Source organism: Crinia signifera, chromosome 5 (assembly GCF_055691185.1).
Source record: "Crinia signifera chromosome 5, ASM5569118v1, whole genome shotgun sequence".
Lineage (NCBI taxonomy): Eukaryota > Metazoa > Chordata > Amphibia > Anura > Myobatrachidae > Crinia > Crinia signifera.
Window position 1 is genome coordinate 201180240 of NC_139221.1, and position 27454 is coordinate 201207693.

A 27454-nucleotide genomic window follows, 5' to 3' on the forward strand; every position below is an offset into this window, starting at 1 on the left:
TATAGACAGCTGCAGCAGACACCTTGATGAGTCCGCCCAGACTCACACTAAACAATATAGAAAGAACCACTAGGAGAGAGGAAATAAAGGTTTATTGCGCTGCTGAATATAATAAATCACAAAAATTTGGAATAATATAAATATACAATATTGGCTGTAATAAAATGAATGACGGACACACTGTTTGTTTTGTAAATTTATATAAGAAAAATTATAAACATTATAAAAAGATACATTTAATTACATACAAAAATGGACAATACATATAATTATTAATCTAATATATAAAAAATAACCAATTTAACTGCTGAACTGGGATCCCGATCTTATAATATAGCTTAGCAGCACCTGTTACCAAATTATGGTGCCAATATATGTTCTCCAATTATTGTCTGTTTGGATGAAACAGTGCACAAAGGACAGTGGTATTATGTCCAGCTATTAATGAGGCTGACCTTCTCAATTAATACTGTTGGTATAGTATATATTTATTGTGTGGCCACACACTGAGTTGAAATGCTCACCCTTTTTTGCAGCGTGCTTTAGGCTGTTGGATATTTGCTGTAGGGTCCCGGCTGTATCGAGAGAAAGAAGCTTATCTTCTCCTTTTTGGAAGCCTGCTTTAGCGGTGGTGGAATTCACGCAGTCCGGTCCGTGAGTAGCTAGTGACGGAGTCAACGTCCTGACCACAGCGGGACTTGGAACGAAGTCAGCGGCAGATGTTGTAGTTAGCCAGCGGGGCACTGGGTTGTATGCTCGGGCTGTAGCGTAGTGAGGGTGTCGCGTATTATATTCAGCAGCGCAATACACCTTTATTTCCTCTCTCCTAGTGGTTCTTTCTATATGGGATTCAATGTCCCACCTGACGGGGAGCAAGAAGGGGGCGTGGCCGCAAGTTGTGGCCAGGAAGAGGTGAGCTGCAGCCGGCAGCTTGTCACTTCCCGGCTGTTCTCGGCAGAAGGAGCCCGACAGCTAGTGCTGTCGGGCTCCTTCTGCCGAGATACCCTGCTCAATGCTGTCGGGGAAGACTAGTGCCCGGCGGGCATCTCCACCATGGGAGATGCTCGCCCGTGGTTGAATATCCCCCTAAGGATGTTTGAGGTATTTAAATGAATACTAATAATAAATGTCTCAATGGGTACTTGTTTCCTAGCACAGCACCAGTGATAAAAATTGTATCCATCGGGACCTAAAAAACCGCGTCGATCGCATCGCATGCAACCAAATCGCATGCGATCGACGCAATTTTTACATTGGAACCAATGTAAAATGGTTCCTGACACCCGATTTTACATTGGCCCCAATGTTAAATGCCCCCCAGACCCCAATTTTCATTGTATCCCCACCCTGATGTGTCAAATGCCCCCCCCCCATTGTTAATGCCACCCCACGATTAACACCAACGAGGGGCGGCGGTACGCATCCTCCGACCTTTTCATACCCCCACTATCCACGTCGGCGTGGAGTTGATCTTATATAGCGTGGCGAGCGGACGCGCATAACTTCACAGGTATTAAGCGTCCCCTTGTGGGGCTCGCTGCGCTCACCACGCTTCGGGCTCGGTGGCTCGCTGCGCTCGCCACAGTATAGAAAATCAACTTCACGCCGACGTGGATAGTGGGGGTATGAAAAGGTCAGAGGACGCGTACCGCCGCCCCTCTCTGGCTTGCTGCACTCGCCACTCTTCAGGTTGGCGTTCATCGTCTCGTGGCGTTAACAATGGGGGGCATTTTACATACAAATTACCCATCAGGGTGTGTATACAATCAAAAATCGGGTCCATTGGGCCATTTAACATTGTTCCCTATGTAAAATCGGGTCCATCGCATCGGTCGCATTGTATGCCATTATAATGGCATACAATGGACCCGATTTTACATAGGAATTTAACATTGAATACAATGCATTCAATGTTAAATTGCGTCGGTCGTGTTGGTCGCATCGCATACCTTAAGTTAAGGCATGCGATGGACACGATGGACGTGATTTTTTAATTGTTGGGGAAAAGGTTAAAAATAGCCGTAAATCGCGTCGGTCGCGTCCATCGCATACCTTAACTTAAGGTATGCGATGACCCACGACGGGCGCCGTGCTAGGAAACAAGTGCCTCTCAATACCAATGGGTGTCTGATGTCCCCAGAGCGCTTATAATAGGATTTTTCTCTCTCAGGTTAGGTGAAATGACCCAAAAATAGAGGAGAAAAGATACAATAGTGTAATATTGTTTATAACAAGAGATGTCACATATGGATAGTGGGTGATAAACTCGTACCAAAGCGATATGTCTACGTTTTTAAGGCAGACAAAAGCACTTGATTGAGGGGAGTCTTCAACTCTACCACAGGATTCTCTTTCTCTCGTATACCCAATTGGATGGCAATACACTCCAAAGGATGAGAAACAAATTATGGTGCAATACGTTTTAATAAGAAAATCTAAAACCAGGTAACATCGGGGGATAATAACAGAGGACTCTCACCATGACTTTGGGTCTACAGGTGGAAATGTAGACAACAGAGCATAAACAGATGTAATAACAGGCGTCCCTGGATGCTGATCGTCACGGAAGAGTTCCCTGAAGTCCTTCCCTTGTTCCTGTGTCACAGCCAGTGACACAGGAACAAGGGAAGGACTTCAGGGAACTCTTCCGTGACGATCAGCATCCAGGGACGCCTGTTATTACATCTGTTTATGCTCTGTTGTCTACATTTCCACCTGTAGACCCAAAGTCATGGTGAGAGTCCTCTGTTATTATCCCCCGATGTTACCTGGTTTTAGATTTTCTTATTAAAACGTATTGCACCATAATTTGTTTCTCATCCTTTGGAGTGTATTGCCATCCAATTGGGTATACGAAAGAAAGAGAATCCTGTGGTAGAGTTGAAGACTCCCCTCAATCAAGTGCTTTTGTCTGCCTTAAAAACGTAGACATATCGCTTTGGTACGAGTTTATCACCCACTATCCATATGTGACATCTCTTGTTATAAACAATATTACACTATTGTATCTTTTCTCCTCTATTTTTGGGTCATTTCACCTAACCTGAGAGAGAAAAATCCTATTATAAGCGCTCTGGGGACATCAGACACCCATTGGTATTGTATTCGTGTGTGGAGTGGTTCTTCACTGTCTGTGCACCCTAAGCAGCTTTTCATTTGCGCACGATCTATTGGTCTTTTCTGTTTTTTATCCAAGTGCCTCTCAATGTTTTCACATGAAAATATTTACTAAAGTACATTAAAATAGAATATAGTTTACTTTCCAACCTTTCCTGACATTCATTTACAAATTAGACACCATATTCAGTCACCCCCATGGATAATAATCTTCATTAGGCTTTATAGTCACACAATTCACTTCAGTAAATGTAAATTTTACTTTACCTCTGAAAACCTCTGTATGTCTTGAGTTAATGTCCCCACTCTTTGCCATTTGAAGTATTTGAGGAATTTTACTATTGCGGGATTGACTGCATTATCTGATGGTACGGTCCGGAAAAAGTAGGGATATTTTTTCTTGTCTGCTAAAACTGGAGTTGTTGCCGCAAAAGATAGCTAAAAGCAAATAAATTATGAAAATGTTAGTTACAAATATTACAAATATGTAGAATACATTTTATTACATTTTATTACATTCAACATTTGAATCACTTCCATAAATACAATTATAATTTGATTTATTACATGGCAATTGACAATTTTATAGTCTATTTTGGTACATTGCTTGCTATGGATGATCGCATTTATAAGTCAACTTTAATGTTTACAACTAGTGTGAACTTCCTGTAGACAATATGAAAAAAAAAACATAATCATGCACAAGAGGAGCCATATATACTTGAGTATAAGCCTACTTTTCAGAACAGTTTTTATGCTGAAAAAGCCCCACTCGGCTTATACTCGAGTGAGGGTCCCACTTGAGTCAATAAGTTTTCCCAGTTTTTTGTTGTAAAATTAGGTGCCTCGGCTTATATTCGGGTCGACTTATACTTGAGTATATACGGTATATATAAATAGAGCGCTTGTTTAGTGTGAAGATAAATATGTGCAGAAAAATATGTTAAAATAATACATGTGGCATGCCGTTTTTTTTAATTTTTATTAAAAGTGTATCACCTTTATAACAAATGTTTACAACTCCTTTTTGGAGTATGTAGAGTTGATGAGATGCCGTTGCCGGGGTGTTAATGCGAGGAGGGTCCGACTGCTGGGAGCGTTCAACAGGCTGGTAGCAGGGATCCCTATCTGTCCTTATCTAATACCTTCCTTCTGCCGGCTTCACAGCGTGGCGGGTTCCTCCTGCCAGAGCGTGCACTCGATACCGGAAGTTTGGGTCCGTGACTCCTGGCCAGCATGTTCAGCTACTCGGCACGTCTGCAGCTTAGGTCTGGCTTGGTCTCTGTCATCCAATGCGTTTCGAAGCTCTAGGCTTCTTTGTCCTTGACAAAGAAGCCTAGAGCTTCGAAACGATTGTTATAAAGGTGATACACTTTAAATTTTTTTTTTTAAACGGCATGCCACATGTATTATTTTAACATATTTTTCTGCACATATTTATCTTCACACTAAACAAGCGCTCTATTTATATATACCCAGATTATCGCAACCACATAGAGCTGCTAAACCAGAGTGCAGCATACAGTATACTCTTTATCTACATAATGCACAAGAGGTGCCAGTAAAACTGTTTAAACATGTAAAGGAAAATGCATTTTCTTTTTATGAAGTTAATCAATTAATTACAATAATTTTATTATGTTGCAGCCCGAATCCAATCAAGGTGAATTTAAAAAATAAATGCAATTACTAAAGAAACTCTATTTAATAAATCATTAAACAAATCAGTGTATTTCTAGTCTAACGTTCTTCTAAAAGGCTTACAATATTGAAACAGGATAACAATTATTTTGATAAAAAAATCCAGTTACACTTATTATACTTTGAAGAACTTTAACAGCATAAATCATAAGGGAACAATACTGTACAAAATGATATGAGCTATTTTTTGACATTTGCTACACTTAATTTGCAGTATCCCTTTAGCAACTAAGCCAGAGACAAACATATATACAGGTTGAGTATCCCTTATCCGAAATGCTCGGGACCACGAGCATTCCGAATAAGGGATTTTTCCGGTTTTTGGGATATATATATTTTTTACATACTTACCTGTCCCCTGGCGGGTCCCGGATGGTCCCTCGGCATCCATGGAGTCCTCCGGCGTCCATGGCAGGCCTTCAGCTTCATCTCCAGCGAGACCTGGGACCGCTGGAGACAATGGAGATGAAGCTGAAGGCCTGCCGTGGACGCCGGGGGACTAGGTAAGTATAAAAAAAGGGTCAGGGGGGGGGGGGGGATTCAAACTATTCCAAAAAACACGTTTTTTGGAATAATTCGGACAACGGATATCCGGATACCGGATACTCAACCTGTACTGTGTATAGTGGGGGATTCTGAACTTGATGCAAAGCAAAAAATCAAGTAAGTCCTTGGTACAGCCATGCCAAGCCATGCGTCCAAACCTATATCTGAATTGCAGTGTCAAATACAGCCTATATTTAATTCTTTCAAGTTCAATGTCTAGTCAGGCTCAACAGCCCTAGCGCTAGTAGCAGATCCAATGGTGAGCCATTTTAAAATAAGAACATTAACATTGTTCAACATTTAATGTAGACCATTTTTTAATTAAAAGAAAAATTACAAATAATTTAACCATTTAAACCAGACTGAATTGCAAAAAAAAAAATCGGACTGCAAAGGGTTAAAACTATTTTGAAACAGGGCCTAATTCAGTATCATTTGTTACCAGGCCTACTCGCACCGGGGACCAAAGTTGAGGCTCAACACATGCGTGTAGGTGATTATATGCATGTGCAGGGCCACATTATGAACGCTTTCAGTAACATCCACATGCTTTTGAACTCTACTGGGTACATTTGCAATCAAGTGTCTTCACTGCAGAACATTGCATCCCTTGTGTGTGGGATTGTCTTATAGGTAAATTCAACTTTATCACAGGCATACGTGCAGACTATCTCTCTCTGCTGTAACATCCACATGCTTTTGAACTCTACTGGGTACATTTGCAACCAAGTGTCTTCACTGCAGAACGTTGCATCCCTTGTGTGTGGGATTGTCTTATAGGTAAATTCAACTTTATCACAGGCATACGTGCAGACTATCTCTCTCTGCTGTAACATCCACATGCTTTTGAACTCTACTGGGTACATTTGCAACCAAGTGTCTTCACTGCAGAACATTGCATCCCTTGTGTGTGGGATTGTCTTATAGGTAAAAGCAACCAAATATCTGATCTGTGTAAATAACAACAGTACCTTGCCTGTGTGTAGTGAGGCATGTATTTTTTATTCTAAATGAGATATAGTATCCTGGAATGCCAGAACTGTTTTTGTAAGCCACTTTTATTGCTCTGTATAGCAGTGGGTGGGGACTGAGGGTGTAGATTCCAATTATTGGAAATTGGGAAGAAGGCATTGTTAGAGTATATTAGTTCTCATTGCATACGGCTGTGGCCGGATAGGCTGTGGCCATAGTTTAGCTGTGGCCCTGTATTGAAGTGGGCCGTTTTAAAGTGGGAAAACGGAGTCAAAACTACAAGCATTATACCTGCGTTACACCGAAGGAAAACTGAAGGCAAACTACTACAAATCAACAAAAACACACATGGACTGCATTGATACCTCAAGAGTATGTAATTCATCTCCAATATGCTCTCTTTATTTCTGTGTTATGCAAACTCTTGTATGATTTGAAAAGTTCTGATTTAATGAATTGATTGTAATTGTTATTACTTGTTTGGGGACGTTGTTCAGTGAAGCATAGTTTAGTGTTGCATTCTGCCTGATGTCTACTCAAACACAGTGCAAATTATCTCCTTTGACCATTTGGGCGTTAGTGTACAGGTGTAGCCTGACCTGAACAGACCCACTATATTCTTAGAATTAGTGGCCTGCAGCTTTTCTGAACAGTAAAAAAAATATAAACAGACATTGAACAACATCATCAAACAGGTAATTTCAACTTTAGATTTCGATTTTGTACTGTATGAACATGGCTAGGAATAACAGATGCACAGGCAAAATTTTTAAAACTATGTGTGCAAACGCTAGAAGCTTAGGAGACAAAATTCCTGATCTAATTGCAATAATGACAAGGGATGACCTAGACATTGTGGCTATCACAGAGACATGGTGTCATGAGAACCATAGCTGGGACATAGCTATATCAGGATACAATTTATTTAGGAAGGACAGAATGGGAAGAATCGGAGGAGGGGTAGCAATGTATGTAAAGAAAAGCATAAATGCTACTTTAATACAAAACATTAAAGAAAAAACTGAGGCCCTTTGGGTGACCATAGAAATGGGGGAGAAGGACATTATTCGTACTGGGGTCATCTATAGGCCACCAGGCCAGGGGCAGGATTTGGACAGGAGCCTATTGCTTGATGTCACTAAAATGGCTTTAAAGGGAGAAGTCATAATCATGGGAGACTTTAATCTACCTGATGTGAATTGGGAGGAGTCTTTTGCAAGATCATCTACAAGTGGCAAATTTCAAAATTTCCTACAGGGAGCCTCTCTCAAGCAATTGGTGAGGGAGCCTACTCGCAAAGACTCAATATTAGATTTAATACTCACAAATGGTGACAGGATATCAGACATATATGTGGGTGAGAACCTGGGATCCAGTGATTATCAAGCAGTATGGTTTAGTATCAAGGCAGGGTCCAACTCCAGTCACACAAAAACTAAGGTGTTGGATTTTAGGAAGGCTGACTTTGCAAAAATGGGGAGATGTTTAAGCGACTCATTAGCGGATTGGATGAACTTGAAAGGAGTGCAGGAGAGGTGGAGAAAATTAAAAAGTGCAATACTAAAGGCAACGGACCTTTGTATCAAAAGGGTTAAAAAAAGTTCCAGGAAAAGGAAGCCATTGTGGTTTACTAAAGAGGTATCAACTAGTGAAAAAGCAAAAAAGATGGCCTTTAGGACATACAAGCAGACTCAAAATAATAATGACAAAGAAGTGTATCTTGCCAGACGCAAAGAGGCTAAGAAAGTGATCAGGCGTGCCAAGGCACAAGCTGAGGAGAAAATAGCTCAGTCAGTAGATAAAGGAAACAAAACTTTTTTTAAGTATATAAGTGAAAGGAGAAAATCAAATGGAGGAATAATAAGACTGCGGACAGACACTGAGAATTTGGTGGAGGGAGACAAGGCAATTGCAGATCATCTAAATAATTACTTTTGCTCTGTATTCACTATAGAAGGAGAAGGGATGGGACCACAGTTAAGTTGCAAGGACATTCATAAAAATAAGGTAGATGGAGGTACATTTACTAGGGAGAAAGTCCTAACAGAACTTTCAAGACTGAAAGTGGATAAATCAATGGGGCCAGACGGAGTGCATCCAAGGATACTAAAAGAACTAAAAGATGTGTTGGTAGCGCCATTAACAGATTTATTCAACCAGTCACTAGATACAGGTGCAGTTCCAGAGGACTGGAGAAAATCAAATGTAGTTCCACTGCACAAAAGCGGAAGCAAAGAAGAAGCAAGTAACTACAGACCAGTAAGCCTTACATCAGTAGTAGGGAAAATAATGGAAACACTATTAAAAGAAAGAATAGTGGAATATCTTAAATTAAACAACTTACAGGATCCAAAACAGCATGGCTTTACTGCAGGGAGATCATGCCAAACAAGTCTCATTGACTTTTTTGACTCCGTGATCAAAATACTAGATGAAGGGGGCTGTAGATGTGGCATATCTAGACTTTAGTAAGGCATTTGACACTGTCCCACATCGCAGGCTGCTAAATAAACTTGAAAGTGTGGGATTGGATTATAAAACAATTAAATGGATAAGAACCTGGTTGCAGTATAGGAAACAGACAGTTGTAGTAAATGGAGTGCATTCTATGGAGGAACATGTTACCAGTGGAGTACCCCAGGGATCTGTACTTGGACCAGTGCTCTTTAATATCTTTGTTAGTGACATTGCAAATGGTATTGAAGGGAAAGTATGCCTTTTTGCAGATGACACAAAGATATGCAACAGAGTAGACACACCAGGAGGGGTAAATCAAATGACTGATGATCTAAGTAAACTTGAGAATTGGTCAAGAGAATGGCAACTACAGTTTAATGCTAAAAAATGCAAAATTATGCACTTGGGACTCAAAAACCCAAAGGCTCAATATAGTATCAAGGGTACTATAATGGAAACTACTGAGGAGGAAAGAGATCTAGGAGTCACTTTTTCAAGTAACTTAAAGGCAGGGAGGCAATGTAACAAAGCAATGAGGAAGGCTAGTCAGATGCTTGGTTGCATAGGGAAAGGAATCAGTAGCAGAAAAAAAGACGTAATAATGCCACTTTATAGGTCATTGGTACGACCTCATCTGGAATACTGTGTCCAGTTCTGGAGACCGTATCTTCAGAAGGATATAAATACATTGGAGAGTGTACAAAGAAGGGCAACTAAAATGGTTCATGGCCGACATCACAAAACTTACCTGGATAGACTAAAAGATCTTAACATGTATAGTTTGGAGCAGAGAAGGGAAAGGGGGGACATGATAGAAATCTTCAAATATATCAAGGGTTTTAACATAGTACAGGTGGGAAATTTTCTTCAAAGGAAAACAAGTAATAAAACACGAGGACATGCACTGAAACTGAAGGGAGGTAGGTTCAGGGGAAATGTTAGAAAGAATTACTTCACAGAAAGGGTAGTGGATAAGTGGAATAGCCTCCCATCAGAGGTGGTAGAGGCTAAGACAGTAGAACAATTTAAACATGCTTGGGATAGGCATATGAATATCCTTACAAAGAAATAAGGATTAAAAAGGGTTGAGTTTACCTAAAGGGTAAAAAAAAGGGGCAGACTAGATGGGCCAAATGGTTCTTATCTGCCGTCAAATTCTATGTTTCTATGTTTCTATGTAACTATCACAGTAGCTGAGGCATTTGTACAGAGGGGGTGGGCATTGGGTGGACAGGGGATAAAGCATGGGGATGCCAAGTGTTTTCCCACAAAAACAGAGGGTGCACCCAGAAAAATGCTGGGCGTCCTCATGTGAATGCAGGCGTGCTGAAATCTGCATGGGGCATGAAGTGGACGTCAGAATCCAGCCCCAGTTCGGCAATCTCCATGCTAGATAAAATTATCTCAGACTGACTTTTCTGACTGACCATTGAAGGATTTTTAGTAGAGATGCGCAGGTTCAGATTTAGTCGGATTTACCTGGATTTACCCGAGAGTCAAAAACGGGATCTTATTGGCTATCAGCTGTCACATGATTTGGAGTCAAAACATGTAACAGCCGATAGCCAATAAGAAAATCCGGGTAAATCTGAGTAAATCCGAACCTGCACATCTCTAATTTTTAGCACGTACGGCCATATGCGAATGGATGTGTCAGTGAACACATGCATTCGCATGCTGCTAAGGGCCTTTACTTGGTGCCAATGGACTGGCTTTCGCACACCTGTCGGGTAGGATTTAAGCGCCCGGTAAGCAGTGATTTTTGCTTCTTTGAATTAGGCCCAAAGTTTGTTCCAGATACAAAGTAACTTTTATTTTTTTTGCTTTACTCTCACTTGTTATGATTAGGCTTTTGTTTTACACTTCAAGGTATCTGTAGCAGAGAATAGTTATAGTACAGTATATAAAGAATAATGGAATATCTAGCTACAGTATATTACAAACAAAATACAAAAAGTGTATCTGTCTTAATACAAGGATAACAACATTATTGCATAAAAGTAATTTAAATCTTGGCAAACCAATGCTGCTTGCAGTTGGGACAAATTTATAAAGTGCAGAGATTAATATTTGGGAAATTGGTACGGTTTTGCTAACTTCTAGATTTCTGTGTGAAATACAGCTGCTCTGGAATTATTCACCACATGCAAAAGTATTTTTATAGCATGCAAAAAAAGAATAAACCTATTAATGCATTGCAACTTCCTTGCCTTTTAAATCATGCCCTAAGGTGTTAAAAAAAAAAAACTATTATATGGACAAAAGAATTCAGATGTCTGACCATTACAACAACAGGGATTGTAATAATATTGTATTCAAATATATATACTTTGATATGGAGCTCCTCCCATTTTGGAGCTATAACTCCACTCTTGTTGGAAGGGTTTACATAAGATGTTTCTTTGGGAAATTGTGCCCATTCATTCTGTGGAGCATTTATGAGGTCAGGCACTTGTGTTGGACAAGAAGTCATAATCACAATCTCCACTCCAGTTCATACCAAATGTAGTTGGTGGGGTTGAGGTCAGGGGTCTGTGCAGGTCAGTCAAGTTCTTCCACACTGAACTCATCAATCAATGTCTTTATAGTCTTTGGTTTATGCACTGGTGCACAGTCATGACTTGAAAAGGGCCATCCCCAACAAAGAAGCATAGAATTGTTCAAAATGTCATAATAAAGCATTTAGATTGTCCTTTAATGGAGACAGTACCATACCATTATCCCTCATGCAGTCAGGCAGGAAACATTCTGGGAGCATCAGCCAAACCCAACCGCACTCATCTGACTGTCAAACAAAGTGTGAGTCATCACTCCACAGAACACATTTTCCCTGCTCCACAGTCCATTGTCAATGAGATTTACATGACTCCATCCAAAGCTATCAGCTGCTCTACCATTGAAACCAATTCCAATAAGCTCCCGACAAACAGTTTTTGTGCTTACATTGATGCCAGTGGATCTTAGTAACAGTTCAGTTATGGAATGTGCAGAATATTTGCAACTTATATCACCTTGCAGCTTAGTACTCTTTGTCCCCCCTTTTACATGGTCGTCCGCTTCATGGCTGAGTTGCTGTTGTTCCTTAAGGCATCCATTTTCTAATAATATTAATTACACAAGACCATGGGATATTCAGCAGGGATGGAATTTTACGATCCATCTTATTACAAAGGTGGCATCCTATAACAGTATTATGATAGAAGTTTTGAGCTCTTCAGAATGACCATTTTGTATAACAAACGATTGCACATGGAGGCTGCATGGCTAGTTTGATTTTATACACCTGGCAAAGGGTCTGATTGAAACACCTGATTCAATTATTAAGAGATGTGGCCAAATACTTTTGTCCATATAGTGGATTAATCTAACTTTTTTTTTTATATGTTCCTATTTCTTTCATATACAGATTTGTATATGCTGAATGTTCCAATTATGTTTTATATATGTGTGTAATATATATATATATATATATATATATATATATATATATATATATATATATATATATATATATATATATATATATATATATATATACCAAGTAGGGTTACCACCTAGTCCCTTTAATTCCAGACACATGTTAATTACACAGGTTCTGTGGCAGTTTAAAATCAGGTGAAGTGGAGTCTTGAAGTCAGCCAGCCACAGAACCTGTGTAATTAATATGTGTCCGGAATTAAAGGGACTAGGTGGTAACCCTAATACCAAGGCAGGCGGCACTCGAATGAAGGTCACAGTACAAGCAATTAGTGCAATGTTTCGATGTATTTTATTGTTCACATCGTCCTCAGGCTATAACAAATGTACAGTCAACAGAACTCACCTATATACCCCCACCGTGATGTAAGTGCGTTCAGGTGTGCAGGCTCCACGGCGGGAGGAGGACGCCCAAATAGTGACGTCATTCCCTCACCTGCCAGTGCCATAGCAACCACGAACGCTGCAATACAATAAAAACTTTATTTAAAAACAAATGGCAGAAGAAAGATATGACATATCAAAAAAAGGAAACATAGTAACAAAAAGTACATACAAAAATGGATACATGGATGCCGCCTGCCTTGGTATACCTGTGGAGCTCCTGCACGGGGATCTCCGTTTGGAAGGCACCGCTTCTACACTCATTTGTACTGGAGTGCTACCCCATCCGAATCTATATATATATATATATATATATATATATATATATGTATAGAAAAACAAGTATGGTCCGGCACATCCACACATCAAATAAATTCACCGCGGGTGCCCGCATAGCACAAAACGGCACATGTAGAAAAAAATGAATGCAGCACTCCAGCGTATATACAGAAGATTCTTATTTGTGAAAACAATGTAATTTACAGAAACGTTTCAACACTTGCGTGTTGTCCTCAGGCTTAATATACACAATAAAAAGACCAACCTTAAATAGCCCCCTGTGAGCCGTCTGCCCGCGAAACCCACTCACGCTGCAGCCGGCGTGTAACTACGTGACGTCAGTAAGATGCGGCCTGTTGCGGCCGTAATGTAAACAATATGATCACCATGGCAACGGGAGGCACGGCTTTCAGGCTGTCACGCCGTCAGCACGTTTCCCCAGTCCCCGCAGTAAAATTTGTGTGAACGTGATACATAGTGATATATATTTTACAAATACAAACAACATTGAAAAACTGATTACATACAACAGCAAGGTGACTAATTCTCTAGACAATCTATGCTAATAAGCATTCATATAATCCAGCATCTGCCAGATTCCATATCTATGGATACTATTTAAACTATTAATGGCTGTCAGAATGCACAATAAACATAGTAACTGGTGATGCCTATATGCCATCCAATTAGACTAAACACTATATTCAAAATGCCAGCCAAAGGCATCAAATTACCACTGCCCCATTGATACCATCTACCCAAGGGCTAGCATGAATGGTCTACTTACTATCAGAAATTGATGGGCGACCAACTGTAACCACAATCTATGTCGGACCTACTACCTAGTCAATCGTGGTAATTATCAAGTCAGATATGGTAAGTATGTTAGATCTTGGACCCTACTCCTGATGATGCCTAGAACTTACACTCAACCTAATGGACCCACAATGGCTGCTAGTGCTTGCTTTTGAGTTGGTTACCATGAGTCATTAGCAAGCACTAGCAGCCATTGTGGGTCCATTAGGTTGTGAGCGACTATCTATTGGCAGTGAGTGAAACTACATCTCTTTCTCTCTCACACATTCACAAACACAGAGGCAATCACAAGGTAGCAGACTAGCTTTCGAAGCATTTGTTTCAGGCAGGCTTACTAGTAGTATAAATATATATATATATATATATATATATTTAAATCTATAGATATATATCTATAGATATAGCACAATCGATGCACTTTTATTGGCTTCTTCCAGTATTGGTATAAAACGTATGATCTGTTCCTCAATCAACAAAACAATGCAACCCAACGCATTTTGTCATAAATGACTTCATCGGGGGACATTTTTTATATGTCCCTTTAAATCAGAGTTTTTGAAAATGCGAGACAGTTTTATTTGTAGTCCCATTTAAAAAAAATATATACCTATGCAGATAGAATAATATCAGATCATGCTTCTGATGGGAAATTAATGTTCACCCTCAGGGGGGTTAGAATTATCCCAAAAAGATCTGTTTAAAATCACCTAAAAGAAATATACTTATACACAACTTTATCCAGATTTAGGTCTTCACACTACACAGCCTTTAAAGTGGAGCTCTGTCACCTACAAGGAGAAAGTCAGAGCTTATTATGGACATTCTTATTTAAAATCTATGACTTAAATAGATTATTATAAAGCACCATATCACTATTGCGCTATACATTTCTGTGTTAATTCCCGAGCTCTCAAGGAATTTAGTGATTAGGCTGCCATCTGTACAATTTTTTTATTGTTGTCAATTTATATGTTTGTACTAAATCTAGCACGTAGTAGATTATTGGAATATTATATATATATATATATATATTTATATATATATATATATATATATATATATATATAGTCAGCTCTTCTTTAATGTAAACTTTTTATATAGTATCTTAAGTTAAACATAAGCTAAGTGCTTGTCACTATAAACAGCATAATGTTTCTGACAAACACTCTTTCTTTACCTCCACTTTCTTAGAATACAGTAAGTTGTTGGAGTGTTAGCAAGTAATTGCATCTAGTGCTGGTTAAACTGATCACATACAGTAAGTGCATCATTGTTTCTGTCCAAATAATCAATACACAAATGAGGCACATTCTATGTGATACAATTGTTTTTATCTTAACTTTTTGCAGTATATGTGAGAAATAAAATGCTTAAAATTTAATAGCACAAATCAGTGGAGTAAGTTCATCCCAGTTGCCCGGAGGAAAGATAAATATTGGTGCCCCCCAAATAGCTCAATCAGTAAGGTGTCTGTCTTCAGTAAGACAGGTCATGGGTTCTAATACAGGGTGTAACATTTGCAAAAATGATGTTAGGAGGTGTATTCAGCCACAGAAGTGAAATTGACGGCTTTCAAATAATGGATTCAAACTTGCAGGGGGAGAGAGGTGTCCCCCTTGGGAGCAGGAGCCCGGCGGCAGTTGACTTCATTGCCTCTGGCATAAATACCCTACATAAGCTTCCAATCCACTTAAATCCAGTATTCTATGGATGAAAACTTTTCAATGAAAGTTGCAGAATGATTGATTGATTCAGCCACTGCGTTTGATTGGAGTAGATGATTATCTATGCTTGCAGTCATGCACTAAACATAGGTCATTTTGGTTAAACTTTTATTTTTATCACCTGCAAATTAACAAAAAGTGATTTGCATATTTGCTGTTCAAGCATTAGATTTCAATCTTTATATATATATATATATATATATATATATATATATATATATAGTCTCGTAGGAAGGAACAGACAGCGGCACTCCAAGGGTTTTCAACAGCTGTTGAAAACCCTTGGAGTGCCGCTGTCTGTTCCTTCCTACGAGACTACCTGTTTGTTCCAGAAGGCACCCAGGTACTGAATCCCAGCTGAGGGAGTGCCAGGCCGTCTACCTCTCTCTCTCTCTCTCTCTCTCTCTCTCTCTATATATATATATATATATATATATATATATATACAGAGACGGTTAGGGCGGCACTCACTGGTTTTCAGAATAAAGAATGACTCCTGGACACAGGCAGTTCCGTTCAACGTTTCAATCTCAAACAGATTTTTATCAAGAACACAGATAACAACTTACTCACCAACTTTTAAAGACAAGTGATGCTGGAAAAGTGCCATAACGTGCGGTGTTCCTCCCCCAGCGTTCAATCAGGCTGCCGTGCTGTGCGGCATGACGTAATACCGCCCGTCGGAGTGATCAAAAAAATCTCACTCTATCAGGTTGCGCGTGCTACTGCGCATGTGCAAACCTTAGTGCTGGTGTCATCGGCATCCTACGTCAGTCAGGGAATCTCCTGTACTGATGCGTGCGCAACTGTGCGCTCGGAGACATGTACAGTCTCCCTTCCATGCCTACCAATAGGAACTGACATCACTGCACCTGAAAAAACAGCAATCAGACAGCCTGGGGTCCACCGCTGGAGAGTTACAAAGCACTAAACATATAGATATACAAATTAAGTGAAAATGGAGTGACATCGTGACATTGTCGACATAATGTCGACACCTAACACCATATATAGAAAAATATATATAAAAATAATTTAAAAACACATGTGATCCTGTGGAAGGATCTGAATCGGGCAATAGAGCCCTGTCAGCCAAGTCAACTATGACTGAAGGCATAATGTAACATAATATTGGAAATAGGCATACATAAGGCACAATTGACTGTGGATATAGCAGGCAAGTTTGTAAAAATACAGCAGCTTAAGTTAGCAAAGGATAGAAAAAATGCAACAGAAAAAAAGCAGGGTATATGCATTGGCTGTACAGGCTGTGATGAAAAAAGGTAAATGTAAAATCATATAATTGTGATAGACTACTGCTCAAAATAGCCTGTTCGAAAAAGCCTATGTAGCAAAATAATCTCCCTGGCTGTTGATGGTATCAAGAGCCTAGAATGATGAAGGGGGAAAAGGGCATCACTGGAAACAGGCAAAAGAAATTGACTCATTAAGGCCCAATGGGGCCACCGAGTTCAATTTATGAATCCAGAAGGTCTCTAATTGTAATAACATCTTCTCTCTATCTCCCCCTCTTTTGGACTTAGGGACGTGGTCAATTAATCTGTATCTTAGGGTAGCCAGTGAATGTTTTGCCTCGACAAAATGTCGGGCTACTGGTTGGTCTATTTCTTTGCCATTCAATGCCAATCTGATGGCGGAGCGGTGTTGGCCTGCTCTTTCCCTAAACATGCAGATAGTCTTCCCCACGTAGATGAGACTGCAGGGACAAGTGATCATGTAGATCACGAAACGAGAAGTGCACCCCAACACGTGCTTTATGGGGAATTTTTTACCAGATCTTGGGTGGGTAAAGAACTGGCCAGTGTCTAGATGACTACACGTTGCACATCCAGTACAACGGTAGCATCCAGGCTTCCTGCTCAAAAAATTGGTTGGAATAGTTGACCGATCCGATACATCGTTATGGACCAACCAATTCTTGAGGTTTTTCCCTCTTTTGCGGCCTATCATGAGTTTAGAGGACTTCAGTGATTGTATCCCTGAGTCCGTATTAATTAAGGGCCAGTATTTTTTGGCTACTTTTCTTACGGTGTTACTCATGGTGCTGTATTCGTTTACAAAAATCATTGTTTTGGACATGTCCTCAGTTTTCTTGCGGACTTGTTTGATTTCTTCTCTGGGTTTTTTGAACACTTTTTGTTTGGCTTTTACAAGGGTCTTGGGGCAATAACCTCTTGCCCTAAATTTATCAGACATATTTTCCACTTCCTTTTCTGCCTCAACGTCTACGTTGGTAATCCGTCTCGCCCTTAAAAATTGTGAGTACGGGAGACCTTGTATGAGGGAAACAGGGTGGTGGCTACTGGCATGCAGCGCCACATTACAGTCAGTGGGCTTATGAAAGATTTTTGTGAAAAATGTATTTTCATACCATCTGATGTTAACATCAAGGTAGTCAATACTTTCATGACTGCACTGGTAGGTGAATTTAATATCAGTATTCATCTGATTGATTTCTGCCATGACTGTATGGAATTTGGAGGCATCATCATCCCACAGGACAATGATGTCATCTATATATCTGTAAAAAAAGCGGGTATGTTGTGAGAAAGCATCATTATCCAAAAACAGATTTTTTTCAATATCGAACATAAATATGTTCGCCACAGAAGGAGCCACGTGAGATCCCTTTGCACACCCCCGCAGCTGTCGGTAGAATGAGTTGTCAAAAAGGAAATAATTCCTGGTAAGCGTTTTCTCCAACAATTCTACAAATAGCTGAACGGGGGGGCCCTGGTACTCACTGGTTGGTCCATAACGATGTATCGGATCGGTCAACTATTCCAACCAATTTTTTGAGCAGGAAGCCTGGATGCTACCGTTGTACTGGATGTGCAACGTGTAGTCATCTAGACACTGGCCAGTTCTTTACCCACCCAAGATCTGGTAAAAAATTCCCCATAAAGCACGTGTTGGGGTGCACTTCTCGTTTCGTGATCTACATGATCACTTGTCCCTGCAGTCTCATCTACGTGGGGAAGACTATCTGCATGTTTAGGGAAAGAGCAGGCCAACACCGCTCCGCCATCAGATTGGCATTGAATGGCAAAGAAATAGACCAACCAGTAGCCCGACATTTTGTCGAGGCAAAACATTCACTGGTTACCCTAAGATACAGATTAATTGACCACGTCCCTAAGTCCAAAAGAGGGGGAGATAGAGAGAAGATGTTATTACAATTAGAGACCTTCTGGATTCATAAATTGAACTCGGTGGCCCCATTGGGCCTTAATGAGTCAATTTCTTTTGCCTGTTTCCAGTGATGCCCTTTTCCCCCTTCATCATTCTAGGCTCTTGATGCCATTAACAGCCAGGGAGATTATTTTGCTACATAGGCTTTTTCGAACAGGCTATTTTGAGGAGTAGTCTATCACAATTATATGATTTTACATTTACCTTTTTTCATCACAGCCTGTACAGCCAATGCATATACCCTGTTTTTTTTCTGTTGCATTTTTTCTATCCTTTGCTAACTTAAGCTGCTGTATTTTTACAAACTTGCCTGCTATATCCACAGTCAATTGTGCCTTATGTATGCCTATTTCCAATATTATGTTACATTATGCCTTCAGTCATAGTTGACTTGGCTGACAGGGCTCTATTGCCCGATTCAGATCCTTCCACAGGATCACATGTGTTTTTAAATTATTTTTCTATATATTTTTCTATATATGGTGTTAGGTGTCGACATTATGTCGACAATGTCACGATGTCACTCCATTTTCACTTAATTTGTATATCTATATGTTTAGTGCTTTGTAACTCTCCAGCGGGGGACCCCAGGCTGTCTGATTGCTGTTTTTTCAGGTGCAGTGATGTCAGTTCCTATTGGTAGGCATGGAAGGGAGACTGTACATGTCTCCGAGCGCACAGTTGCGCACGCATCAGTACAGGAGATTCCCTGACTGACGTAGGATGCTGATGACACCAGCACTAAGGTTTGCACATGCGCAGTAGCACGCGCAACCTGATAGAGTGAGATTTTTTTGATCACTCCGACGGGCGGTATTACGTCATGCCGCACAGCACGGCAGCCTGATTGAACGCTGGGGGAGGAACACTGCACGTTATGGCACTTTTCCAGCATCACTTGTCTTTAAAAGTTGGTGAGTAAGTTGTTATCTGTGTTCTTGATAAAAATCTGTTTCAGTTTGAAACGTTGAACGGAACTGCCTGTGTCCATGAGTCATTCTTTATTCTGAAAACCAGTGAGTGCCGCCCTAACCGTCTCTGTATCTGTGGTGGTGAGAGTCTCCCTGCCAGGGAAGGCACCAGGGTCTGTGGATCAGTTTTTTTGGTGGAGCTGCCGACTGCACGACAAATATATATATATATATATATATATATATATATATATATATACTGATCATCTATAAAAAAAATGAAATATAAATCTGTATCAGTTGCGCCTAATATGGTATTAAAGCTTTCTATTCAAGCACTAAATTAGAACGATTCATTACAGCATTGATCTTCATAAAGTAGGCTGGATGCATCCCAAAAAGTACAGGTTTGACAGCAGGATATTAAACGTAATACATCAAGTTAATAAGAACATGACACTGAAGGTTCTAATAAGTTTTGATGCCAAAATCTCACTTGACAGATTGAACTGGGGTTTCATTTGTAATTTAATTTAATGTGCTGAACTCTGATGAAATGTATTACTGTTTTATAAAAGCTCTTACTGCCCAACAGAAAAAATATATAATAATGGCTGTTTAATTACAGATAAGACACAGTTTATAAACATGATTACCTACTGTATCTAACAGGGAACAATATAGCCTGTTATATTTGGCGCTCGCATCATATCAGCCCAGACTGTGAGGTGCAGATATCCTCAGAAAGGAATAGACATCCAATCATCATTAAGATAACTGACTTAATATATGTACTGTACCAAACAATGAGCTCTTAGCTGCTATTAAACCGAACTTGATGTCTTTTTCTGGTATTACTCTAGCCAAACCTACACATACTATATGTTATGTTTATTTGCTGGCATTCAATAATTGTCACCAGCCTGGAGTCCCCACTACGCTCTTTACATATTGTTATTGATAGCTTTAGTGCAACCTCCATGTGCAGGTTAAGGGCCATATGCACTAAGCTTCAAAAAGTGATAAAATGGAGAGTGATAAATACCAGCTCCTAACTGTCATATTTCAAACCCAGCCTGTAACATGACAGGTAGGAGCTGATTGGTTGGTTGTTTATCACTCACCACTTGAAGCTTAGTGTATCTGGCCCTGAATATAATCAAAACTGAGGCATTGCCCTTTTAAATTCCAAGGGTCACATTAAATCTTCTTAAGTCTGTATATAGACCTATAATTTGGAGAAGAATTTACTCCTTTCCTTGTCTATAAATATGACATATAGTGAATTTTGCAGAGACTAAGTTAGTGTCTTCAAAAACTAGTTAAGCTTTGATATATCCTGGCTGGGTAAAAAAGCAGTCTTTAAGATGATGATTACCAAAATGTATATATATATTTGTTCTGCACCATCCCATATCTGGTCCCCTAGAAATATTTTGTTCTGAGCATAAGCAAATTCTGACAGATTCACAGAATCCAAACTTTCAGTGGTCTGGCTGTCCCTTCCTTTCCATAGAGCTCTCAGAGAGCTTAGTCTAAAAAGGGGTAATGACCTTGTGTTTCCTGCGCACCCCCTTGCTGCCTGGGTCAAAAACTTCCTGGTGTCTTCCCAAAAGGCACCAAAAAAGACAGGAGTAGGAGAGTAGGTGGAAGTGACCTTTGGCGCACTGGGTATAGAAATTTCTTCCAATAAGTAATGGAGTAGGTTAATCCAAAAATTTTATTGTGACACAAAGTTGATAAAAGGCAAAAACAATTACAATAACATCAGAAATCCTTCCTCACCCAGCTAGAGAGGTGGAGCCAAGGATGGTGTTGACAGAGTGCTCCAAAGGGTACACCCTGTAGGCTCCACAAACTTTAGACTGGGCAGTACTAGGCACAGATAAAAACATCAAATGTGGTGGATACAATATAAGTCCTTCTCACCCAGCTGATGAAATGGAGCCAGGATGGTAGGTTGACAGGGGGTCCAAGAAAAGGGCTCACCCTGTCGGCTCCACAAACTTAGGCTGGGCAAATGGTCCTCCGTGGTAGGCTGCAATCCTGTTGGGCCAACGCGTTTCGAGTCTAGAAGACTCTTTTTCAAGGCTCTCAAGGCCTCTCAGAGAACTTATCAGCACAAATTATGCTGCTTTCAGACCGCATAACTGGCTTTGACCCTGTATTTCAAAACGTTTCCAAAAACGGGTCTGCCAGATAAAACCCCTTTCACACCGCAGCTCTTAAACGGTATATTACCGTTTAAGTGCCGATTTTTTGACACTGGCAGACCCGTTTTTGGAAACTTTCCAAATACAGGGTCAAAGCCAGTGCAGCCTTCAGCCCTCCCCTCCGTGCAGCTCCCCCTCCCCCTCGCGCGTGTGTCGACATCCACCCCCCCGCGCGCGTCAACGCCCCCTCGCGCGTGTCGATGCCCCCCGCGCGTGTCGAGCCCCCCGCGCGTGTCGACCCCCCCGCGCGCGTGTCGACGCCCCCCCCCCCGTGTCGACCTACCCCCCTGCAGCCGGTACCTCCGTTGTGGATCCCGGCACTGCAGTTCTGTATGGTCGGAAGCACTTATGAAAAAAAGTGTCTTTCAGAAAATGGCTGCCCCATAGGAAACCCCGTTTCGTCTGGGGGCAGCCATTTTCCAAAAGTCACTTTTCCTATAAGAAAAGTGACTTTTGGAAAATGGCTGCCCCCAGACGAAAGATATACAGCATAAATAGGGGTATAGCTGGTAGAACTAAAATCAGCATCAGTTCTGAAGTAGGTGTCGGAATTGTTGAGGAGACTGAAGATGAAGTAGAGGAAGGGAAGAACAGGGCAGGAGCGCTGGGGAGGTAAAGAGGTAGGGTGAGTACGTGAGGAAGGGTGAGTACGTGAGGAAGGAGGGCCCTACTCATAAGAGTTAACAGACTAAAAGGAGGTGGGTGGACAAACGAAAAACCATAGGATAAGTAGGAACGTATAGGAACAGATGGAGGGGTAGGGGAGGCAGGATAGGAGGAGCGAAAGAGGTTAGGAGGAGGAGGGATAGGTGGCTGTTTTAATCTCCCCCCACCTGCTGTTCTAACTGAAATGATAATAGGCAATTCTAGAGATGCTATGCGGTTATGGTACTTATTCTCCCTGAATGATGTGGGTGTGACTAAAACTAAAGCACAGCTACAATGGGAAATGGATCTCCAAATAACATTTACGGCCCAGCAATAGGAGACGTTATTCTGGAGATGCATTTCAAGCTGCCTCATAGGCTATATTTTACATTGGCCAAGTTATGGCCCTCCCAGGCAGCGGGAGCACTCAGTTAGACTGCAGTGGGGTTAGTACATATGAGTGGTCAGGCTTCAGGAGGGCACGGTTAGGCTGTGGAAGGTTTAGGCTTAGGTGGTGGGGGACAGGCTGCCACCGTATGTGCCACCAATAATCCGGCACCTTGCTGGAACCAAGGGTGGCTGGATTATCGGGGTGTACCTGTAATAGTAACAGTAAAGGCAATTAAACTGGTCATTACAATCACAGAGCTGATCAGACATCTACTGTACCTAGATTATATTTAATCACACTTAGTATTATTATTATTATAATTTTATTTATAAGGCGCCACAAGTGTTTCGCAGCGCCGTACAAAGGAACAATACAGGGAGAGAAAGCTTGGCAAAACATTGAATAAATAACAAAAATACAGTACAAATAAATAGCGCCACAGATCAATACACATTACAGCTTAAATGTAAGTAATGAGGACTCAATCAACATACAACTAGAGGCTTGATGCCAATGATGGAGAGGAGTATGCGGACAAAGATGGTCACTGAGTGTTGGAGTATAGGAGAGCTGTGAGTGAAATGTGAAGAGAAGTGGGCTTTGACAACAGGAGGGAAGAGGGCCCTGCTCAGAGGAGCTTACAATCTAGTAGGAAGGGGAGACAGACAGATTACAAGAGGTGCAAGCGAGTGGGTGGTGGTTAGATAGCAGGATGTAAAAAGGCAAGGGGTCGGAGAACCAGCTGGTTTATGCAGTGGAAGGGTACGCTTTGATGAATAGGTGAGTTTTCAGTGCCCGTTTGAAGCTTTGCAAGGTCGGGGAGAGTCTAATGGAGTGAGGGGTGCAGCACGGGCAAAGTCCTGTACTCTAGCATGGGAAGCAGTGATCAGGGTGGAGGAGAGACAACAGTCATCAGCCGACCGTAGAGGGCGGGAGGGTGTATGAATGGAGATGAGGTTAGAGATATTGTTAGGAGCTGCACGGGCGGCGCCTGCGCTCGCCCGGCAGTCTCTACTTACTGTGTCCCGGCGGTTGCCAGGTTACCGGGACGCCATCAAGTCACCAGCCGAATACTTCCGGCGGATGGAGACGGGCACCCGGCAGCTATGATACAACCCCTTCCTCCCCTGCCGCAGCGGTTGCCTAGGCGTCGGGGGACGCCTGGCGGCCGCAGGGAGGAAGGGGTGCACATGACGCCGCACGCAGCGGCAGGACAGCAGATTGGCGCCTTATTTAAACTGCCTGGCCGGCTCACTCAGACGCCGACTATAGTTCTTGATTGAGCGTCTTGAGTGTTCCCGGTTCCAGGCTCTTGCACAGCGTTTTCTCCTGTCTCCAGTGGCCTGGTCCTAGCTGCCTCCAGGATCCCTGTCATCTCCTGGTTGCAGATCCCGGCGGTACTCCTCTTGGCTGCCTACCCTTCTTGTTCAGATAAGTTGGGAATTCCCCACTCTCATTTTCCTTGCTTTTGATTATTTATTATTGTGTCAGCGTTCTGTGTATTGTTACACCTGTCAGTATTTCTTATTGGGTCCATCTTGTGTATTGTTACACCTGTCAGTATTGTTTATTGTGTCAGCTATTGTGTATTGTTACACCTGTCAGTATTGTTTATTGTGTCAGCTATTGTGTATTGTTACACCCGCTGGCAACAGCATTTGCCTAGGGGGTTCCTGCCTAGGGTGTTATCCACTTGCACCCTCCTTCGTAGGGCAGGGTAGTCCTCGCCTATCATTGTTCAGTTAGTTTTCCCCTTGTTCACCTCTGGCCTTGGCGGCTGCGTTGTCACTAGTAAGACCAGGTGGCATCGGGGTGGGAGCCTGACTAACGGGATCCCACGAACGCGGCTATTATTGGTGAAGGTTAGCTTTGCACGCATCCGCCAACTCCACTAGGTGACAACGGAGTTAGGGTCGGCGAGGTCTCCCATGTCCCTAACATTATAGCCGGCCAATACCTCACACTCCACCCCCCAGGCTATAGTTCAGCTGTCATGGATCCGGCCCAGCAAGCTGCTAGTCACGCTTTGGCGGGACAGATGCATACCCTGACACAAAAGCTCCAGGAATTGACTCTCTGGGTTAATTCACAAGAGGAACGGGTACAGGGGGCCTTATCCTCAAGAAGCCCTGAACCTAAGTTGAGTCTCCCGGACCGTTTTTCCGGGGAGCGTTCCCAGTTTTTTAACTTTAGGGAGTCATATAAGTTATACTTCAAGCTCCGCCCGGTGTCCTCCGGCTTGGAATCCCAGCGGGTGGGAATGGTTATCTCCCTTCTGCAGGGGGACCCACAGACCTGGGCTTTCGGCCTCCCCGCAGGGTCTGAGGCCCTCACCTCTGTAAATGCTTTCTTTTCTGCCATGGGGTTGCTGTACGATGACCCGGACCGTGCTGCCTCGGCCGAAGCCAATCTGAGGGCACTACGGCAAGGTCAGGGAAATGCAGAGGCTTATTGTACTCAGTTTAGGAGGTGGGCCATTGATTCAGGTTGGAATGATCCTGCACTCCGCAGCCAGTTTAGAATTGGTCTGTCTGAAACCTTAAAAGATGCGCTGGTTCACTACCCTACCCCGACCTCCCTTGATGAAATTATGGAATTAGCCATCAAGGTAGATCGGAGGTTTCGGGAGCGCCAGAGGGAGAGGGAGTCTGGGATATTTCCCTCGTCTCCCCTGGGGGAAACTTAAGAGGTTGCCTGTGACGAACCCATGCAGATTGGGGCCACTCGTTTATCAGCCTCAGAGAAAAATCGCAGGAGGCTCAAGGGTCTGTGTCTTTATTGTGGTGGTCAGGGTCACCGTGCGGTTGTCTGCCCGTTGAAGGCGGGAAAAGACAGGGCCTAAGTGATTTAGGGGAAACTCACTTGGGCCTATCCTGTTTTTCTCCCCTAGACTCTATCTTTATTCAGGTTTCTGTCACCAGTAAAAACCGCACCATCGATACTACTGCCTTTGTTGATTGCGGCGCAGCCGGCAATTTTATTGACGAGAGTCTGGTTCGTTCGCTGGGTCTCGAGTCCATTCCCTTGGTCATTTCCTTGTCGGTCTGTGGCCTAGATGGTCAGTCGCTCTCCAACGGCAGTATAACCGCATGCACTCCTTCTCTCCAGCTTTCGGTGGGGTCTCTTCATTCAGAAGAGATTTCCTTCTTTTTGTTTCACTGTCCACTCACGCCACTCGTCCTGGGGTTACCGTGGCTGAGGAAGCACAATCCCAGTATCGATTGGACCACAGGAGAAATCACACGTTGGGGCTCCTTCTGTTCTGATCATTGTCTCTCTCTTCCTCTCCGACTCGTTCTGCACGTTCTTTCTTCCCTACCTTTACCCTACAGAGACTTTGCCGATGTATTTTCCAAGAAGGAAGCAGATACGTTGCCCCCTCACCGCGCCTTTGATTGTGCCATCGACCTGGTCCCCAATGCCAGATTGCCCAAAGGACGCCTATATGCCCTCTCAGCACCTGAATCCCAGGCCATGGATTCATACATAAGAGAGAGTCTTGAAAAAGGATTCATTCGTCCTTCAAAGTCTCCCGTGGGCGCAGGCTTCTTTTTTGTAGAAAAAAAAGATGGGTCATTACGTCCTTGTATAGATTATCGGGCCCTGAACAAAATCACCATAAAAAACTCCTACCCGTTACCGCTCATCTCTGTATTGTTCGACCAAATCCGGGAGGCGAGAGTCTTTTCTAAAATCGACCTTAGAGGAGCATATAATCTCATTAGGATTAGAAAAGGAGATGAGTGGAAGACTGCCTTTAATACTCACTCGGACCACTACGAGTATCTTGTAATGCCGTTTGGCTTGGCCAATGCTCCTGCAGTCTTTCAGGACCTTTTCAACGAGGTTCTCCGGCCTTACCTGGGGTTATTTGCTGTAGTTTACCTAGATGACATTTTGATTTTTTCCAAGTCCCTTCCTGAACATCGGCAACATGTCCGCATGGTCCTCCAGAAGTTGCGTGAGAATCAACTCTATGCCAAACTCGAAAAGTGTGAATTCGAAGTTTCACAAGTCTCATTTCTGGGCTATGTCATCTCTCCCAAGGGGTTTTCAATGGACCCAAGCAAGGTTCAGGCCATCCTGTCCTGGGCTTGCCCTACCAACCTCAAGGCGATCCAAAGGTTTTTAGGATTTTCTAATTATTATCGGAAATTCATACGTTCTTTTTCTGACATTGTCGCCCCCATTGTTGAGTTGACTCGCAAAGGAGCCGATCCGGAAGATTGGTCCCCACAGGCCATCGAATCCTTTCACAAGTTAAAAAAGCCTTCTGTTCGGCTCCCATCTTACATCACCCGGACCCCAGGATTCCTTTTCTTGTGGAGGTTGATGCCTCGGATGTAGGGGCTGGAGCTGTCCTTTCCCAGAAGGATGTCTATGATCAGAAGATTCATCCTTGTGCCTTCTTCTCCCGCAAGTTCTCCACAGCTGAAAAGAACTATGATGTCGGGAATCGTGAATTGTTGGCCATTAAGTGGGCTTTCGAGGAATGGCGTCATTGGCTTGAGGGGGCCAAGCACGTCATCACCGTGATCATCGACCACAAAAACTTAGCCTACATTGAGTCGGCCAAACGGCTAAACCCGCGACAAGCCCGGTGGG

At 42.2% G+C, this 27454-nt stretch overlaps 1 protein-coding gene across 1 annotated transcript in view; it reads right to left on the minus strand.

The window, feature by feature from the left end:
* GABBR2 (gamma-aminobutyric acid type B receptor subunit 2) overlaps positions 1-27454 on the minus strand; it is a 645054-nt gene that overhangs the window by 373174 nt on the left and 244426 nt on the right. Inside the window, exon 3 of the mRNA XM_083188433.1 lies at positions 3385-3555. Coding sequence (XP_083044559.1) covers positions 3385-3555 — 171 coding nt within the window. The remainder of the gene's footprint in view (positions 1-3384; positions 3556-27454) is intronic.